This window comes from Mus caroli, chromosome 4 (genome assembly GCF_900094665.2).
Source record: "Mus caroli chromosome 4, CAROLI_EIJ_v1.1, whole genome shotgun sequence".
NCBI lineage: Eukaryota > Metazoa > Chordata > Mammalia > Rodentia > Muridae > Mus > Mus caroli.
In genome coordinates, this window is record NC_034573.1 from 119,320,240 (window position 1) to 119,325,880 (window position 5,641).

The following is a 5,641-nucleotide window of genomic DNA, read 5'->3' on the forward strand; positions in this document are numbered from 1 at the left end:
TTCCCTGAAACTGATGTTGCAGACAGTTGTGAGCTGCCCTGTGGGTGCTGGGAATTGAACCCAGGTCCTGTGGAAGAGCAGTTAGTGCTCTTAACTACTGGGCCATCTCTTTAACCCAGAATTCCATTGTTTGTTTGTTTGTTTTGAGATAGGTTCACATTACACAGTCTTGGTTGTCCAGGAACACCATGTAGACCAGGCTGGGCTCAGATTTACAGATATCAACCTGCCTCTGCTCCCAAATGCTGAGATTGAAAGCACAGGCTGCCATGCTCAGCCCTGGACCACAGCAAGCAAGGGCCTCTTACTAGGAGAACTGGGCAGATGAGAGATGTGTTAACATGGGTCTGGGGCAGATGAGGGATGTGTTAACATGGGTCTGGGGCAGGTGAGGGGTGTGTTAACATAGGTCTGGGGCAGGTGAGGGGTGTGTTAACATGGGTCTGGGGCAGGTGAGGGGTGTGTTAACATGGGTCTGGGGCAGGTGAGNGGTGTGTTAACATGGGTCTGGGGCAGGTGAGGGGTGTGTTAACATGGGTCTGGGGCAGGTGATGAGGGGTGTGTTAACCATCTTCACTTCCAATCTATCCCAGTCACTGCTCTTTTCCTCCATCCTGGCAGAACCCACAATTCACTGACCAAAAGCAATTTAGAAGAAGAAAGGGTTTATTTGACTTATAACCCCTAGGTCACGGTCCACAACTGAGGCAAGTCAGGGCGAGAATTCAAGCAGGGGCTTGCAGCCAAACCCACCAAAGAATGCTCCTTGCTCTCCGGCGCATGCTCAGTTTAGCTTTCCTACACAAGTCAAGAGCAACTGCTTAGGGAGGGTACCACTCACAGTGGGCTGGGCCCTCACACATACTTAGCAATCAAGGAACCCTGTCTAGCCTCAGAGCAGAAGCCCAGAGACATGCCCACAGGTCAGTCTGAATTAGGCAACTCTTCAGTTGAAGTTTTCGCCACTCCAGTGACCCCTCCAGATCCTCAAGTTAACTGGGACAGTCTACCACAGTTTCCGTGGTTCCTTAATGCACACAAGCCCCCCTGCGAAGAGTTCCACAAAAAATAGCCACTCTTCAGTCTCTTCCTCAGCCTCATATACACTCAGCCCAGTTCCCAGCATACACTCACCAACAGTTACCAACATGCCGTCTCCAGGAAGGCCAAGAATTCACCCTGAAAGTCTCCAAGAGTCACCAGCTGTCACCAAAGCTCTCTAACAAAGATCAAAGATGCAGACTCACAAAACATACAGTAACAAATGTACCTACCTAGGGTTTCTCTCTCTTTCTTTCTTTCTCTCTCTCTCTTCTCTCTCTCTCCCTTTCTCTCTCTTTTACACACACACACACATACACACACACAAAATCACAAAGTCACACACAATCACAAAGCCATAAGAAGAAGAAGTCACACACAGCAAACAGACACACAGTTGCAGACAGGCTCAGCATCCCGGAACAATGGGTACATTGTCCCGGTTGGCAGCAGCTGGGGAGAAGAGAGCCGCAGTGTGGGGGCTGCTGTACTCTGCCTCCACAGCCCCAGCACCTTCTCTTTCCCAGAGGTCAGATGCTGCTAGGACCTAGATTTGCTGAGACCCTGGCACCCCCTCCTCAGCCTCCAGGGATGTTCAGGGAAGATGTAGAACCTTCCCTGTGACCCAGGCTCTTAGGGGCTCTAGAGACTCGGGGTCTTTAGCCCTGGTGTTCTTCCTCCTGGAATCTTCCCAGAGACTTGTCTCTGTCCCCACCAGGCAGTGCCTGGAGAACAGGAGCCTTGAGATCTCCTCCTAACCTCTGACCTCAACCCCCCTCCCTAAGGACTCACACACACACTCCATCTGAGTCCTGCTAGCTAGTACAGGCAGCGCCTGGCAGCACTGTGGGTCTCTTATTGTGGCTGAGATAGAGAGCAGGTCAGGACAGCCATCCCTTAGTGGTAACAGGTAGAGAGAGCTACTGTTCTGTGAGTGACCTGCAGTGGGAACACTGTGACCCTCCCTGTCCCCAAATAATTCTCTTCTTGCTTCTCACCCTCATCTGACAGCCCCATTTCTCAATAGGAAATTCCTAAGGGTTTGTTTTTTTTTTTTTTTTTTCACCCTATGCTGCTACCGGTAGCTGCTGTTTCCTTGGGACACGTCACTTTCCTCTTCTGAGCTGGGGGTGAAATGAGAAGGCAGTCCTGTAGCATCAGTCAGGGTGGGAATGGGCACAGGAGTAAACACAGAATGTGGACACCACCTCACCCCTCGATGGTCACATCTGTGTGCGGTTCCCTGATTTCTCAGGCCCTGGGGGTGTTTGCACCTTACAGCTTCTGGTCTCCCAGGAGGCCTCTCCTAGGACAGAGGGACATATTGGTTGAGCTGTTCAGGACATCAGATGCCTTTCTTTCACCACCTTCGGCTTCCTCTAGCCTGAAGCCTTTCCTATTGGGGGACAAGAGGAAGTAGCTGTACACATTGGAAAACATATATAGGCTCAGCCAAGGACTCTGGGATTCTAACTGGCCTACCTGGTCCAAAGAAGGAAATAGAGAAGGACCAGGGTCTTCAAACAGGGTAGGTTTGGGGGTTTATCCATAATAGTGTGTCACAGTTGTGGAAGAAATCCAAACGATTCCTGTCACATTCAGGAAGGGGTATTTGGAATCTGTTGAGCCTCCCTGGCTTTATGGTACCTGTATGCGGAAGTCTCAGTGTATGGGCACGGACTTGAGGGGAGGGAAGCCAGGCCTAAGTCAGGTATATTTAAACATCTCTGCGCCCCAGGCTCTTTGCTTACAAAGGGACACACACACACACACACACACACACACACACACACACACACACGGCGGGTGGGGAGACAGAGAGAGACAGAGACTTGGTGATGGATTTAGGCTGTGAGGAGTAAGAGCTGCCACCAACATACCCAGAAGACCTACTTGTTGGATCTCCATTCTGACCTGAGTTAGGTCAACCCCCCAGGGTGGCCGCACATAGACTGACAGGGACGTGGGTGGGACTTGAATTCTGGCCTGAGGGGGCGCCGAACTCAGAGGATATGTGTGTGGGTGGGTGTGTGTTTGTGTCCGCGCGCGTGAGTTTTGGACAAATTTCTAGAGTGTAACTCAGCACCAGCCTTCTGACGAGTCTGGACATGTGAGCCCTTCCAAGAGTTCAAGGAGCCAGTGTAGAACCAGGGACTGGGGGCCTCTCCACTGTGGAGTATGAGTCAGGCTGAAAGTGGGCTGGGGATGACTGAGTGCTTCTTCATCGACGGCCTCCTCCCAGTCCATCTCCCGGACCGACCGGGAACCTCTCTCCTTCCCACACTGAACCCTACCTGCCCCTGGTCGTCCCAAGTGATGGGGGAACCAGACAGCTTGGCACTGCCCACTGCACGAGAGGAACCCGGGCCCGACCCCGCCTCCACCCCGGATTGGGTGCTCATTTAAATGTCCGGCCCCGCCCCGAGCCTCGGGCGCGTACATATAGGCGGCTCGGCGGGCGGCGGGCGGCATTCTGGCGCGGAGCGCAGCAGCNGTGGGCGCAGCTAGCGGGTCGGCTGCGGAGCGGGGGTGCAGCGCGCTTTGCCCCCCGTACCCCTCCCCCTCGGACGCGGCCCCACCCCTCTGCCCGCCGGGCNGTCCCAGCCGAACTATCCCCTGCGGCGCCAGCGCGGGGCGGCTCCGGGCGCCCCCAGCAGACCCCCATCATGGGCAGCCAGAGCTCTAAGGCTCCCCGGGGCGANGTGACCGCCGAGGAGGCAGCGGGCGCTTCCCCCGCGAAGGCCAACGGACAGGTGAGTGCGCTCGGAGCGGCGGACCCCGGCCCCCAGCCCGCCGGCCTCGCCCACTCTGGGGCCCAGGGCCGGGGCCGCGCGCTTTGTCCGGCCCGGGACACGCGGCGCCCCCTCCCCCGCCCGGTCCCTTTGTTCTCGGCGCCGCAGCCCCCGCGGGCGAACGAGGGGAGGGGCGGGAGGGGGCGCCGGCCGGGCTCGTCGCCTTCTTTGTTCGCGCCCGGCCCGCGGGCGCTGCCCCCAGGCCGCCCCGAAGGCCGCGCGGGAACAAAGGCGCTGCTAGGCCGCACCAAGGGGGCGTCTAGGGCCGCGGGGCTGGTACTCGGCGCCCAGGGCGCCCCATCTGGAGCCCCGACCCCGGCAGCCCGCGGTGGCTTTTGAAGCGGTGGGGAGCAGAGATGCGGGGAGACTCTGGGGTGGGTGGGGGCTGATCACACAAAGCGCAAGCCTGGGAAAATAGGCCGTCCAAGTGCGGAGAGGCAGCGCCCCGGGGCTGCTTCCCGCCCAGTAGTGCTGGGCAAGGCTGGCCCGCCGGCGAAGAATCCAGGCCCGGTGAGGTTCCGCGCGGAAAATAGAGAGCGCGCCCCGCGGGAGGGGGGTGGGGGCCCGAACCCCAGCGCCTCCTGCTGGCTGCGCTCGTCCCTGCGCGCCTGTGAGGGGTGAGGGCGATGTTGGATGGGAGTGAGGCCAAAGCCAGACTTGGTTGCCTTTGGACCTCCGCAGTGGCCTGCGAGAGACCAGAAGCGGGCTGGGGGAGGGGAAGAAGGGCCCGGGCCCTCACTACTGTCCCCTTTGCCCCGCAGGAGAATGGCCACGTGAGAAGCAATGGAGACTTAACCCCCAAGGGTGAAGGGGAGTCACCACCCGTGAACGGAACAGATGAGGCAGCTGGGGCTACTGGTGATGCCATCGAGCCAGCGCCCCCTAGCCAGGAAGCTGAGGCCAAGGGGGAGGTCGCCCCCAAGGAGACCCCCAAGAAGAAGAAGAAATTCTCTTTCAAGAAGCCTTTCAAATTGAGTGGCCTGTCCTTCAAGAGAAATCGGAAGGAGGGTGGGGGTGATTCCTCAGCCTCCTCGCCAACAGAGGAAGAGCAGGAGCAGGGCGAGATGAGCGCCTGCAGCGACGAGGGCACTGCCCAAGAAGGGAAGGCCGCTGCCACCCCTGAGAGCCAAGAGCCCCAGGCCAAGGGNGCAGAGGCTAGTGCTGCCTCCAAGGAAGGAGACACAGAAGAGGAGGCAGGGCCCCAGGCTGCAGAGCCATCCACTCCCTCGGGCCCAGAGAGTGGCCCCACACCTGCCAGTGCTGAGCAGAATGAGTAGGGGTGGGGACAGGTGGGTGATCTCTAAGCTGCAAAAACTGTGCTGTCCTTGTGAGGTCACTGCCTGGACCTTGTGCCCTGGCTGCCTTCCTGTGCCCAGAAAGGAAGGGGCTTGTTGCCCCCTCCCAGCCACGCTCCCTTTTCGCCCTCCTGTGGATTCTCCCATCAGCCATTTGGTCTTACTCTTAAGGCCAGTTGAAGATGGTCCCTTACGGTTTCCCACGTTAGGTTAGTGATGTGAAATGCCCTGTCCCTACCTCCTTCCCGAGCCCCATCCCTGCAGAAGGCAATTGCTGGGTTTCCAATTCTTTTCCAAGTTCGTTTTGTTTATCCTGCTTCTCAACCCCCTGAGCCAGAAGTGGGGGCTTATACTCCCAAACCCTGAGTGTCCAGCCTTTCCCTGTTGAATTCTTAGTCTCTTGTGCTGTGCCTAGTGGCACCTGGGCTGGGGAGGACATTGCCCCGTCTGGGTTTTTATAAATGTCTTACTCAAGTTCAAACCTCCAGCTTGTGAAATGAACCATGTCTCTGA

The 5,641-nt window shown here is 57.6% G+C and overlaps 1 protein-coding gene across 1 annotated transcript; it reads left to right on the plus strand.

The window, feature by feature from the left end:
• Nucleotides 1-3,524: 3,524 nt before the first annotated feature.
• Nucleotides 3,525-5,635, plus strand: Marcksl1 (MARCKS like 1). The gene is made up of 2 exons (XM_021160903.2): nucleotides 3,525-3,794; nucleotides 4,595-5,635. The coding sequence occupies exons 1-2, from the start codon at nucleotides 3,708-3,710 to the stop codon at nucleotides 5,108-5,110; spliced, it is 603 nt and encodes a 200-aa protein (XP_021016562.1). The 5' UTR covers nucleotides 3,525-3,707; the 3' UTR covers nucleotides 5,111-5,635.
• Nucleotides 5,636-5,641: the final 6 nt, after the last annotated feature.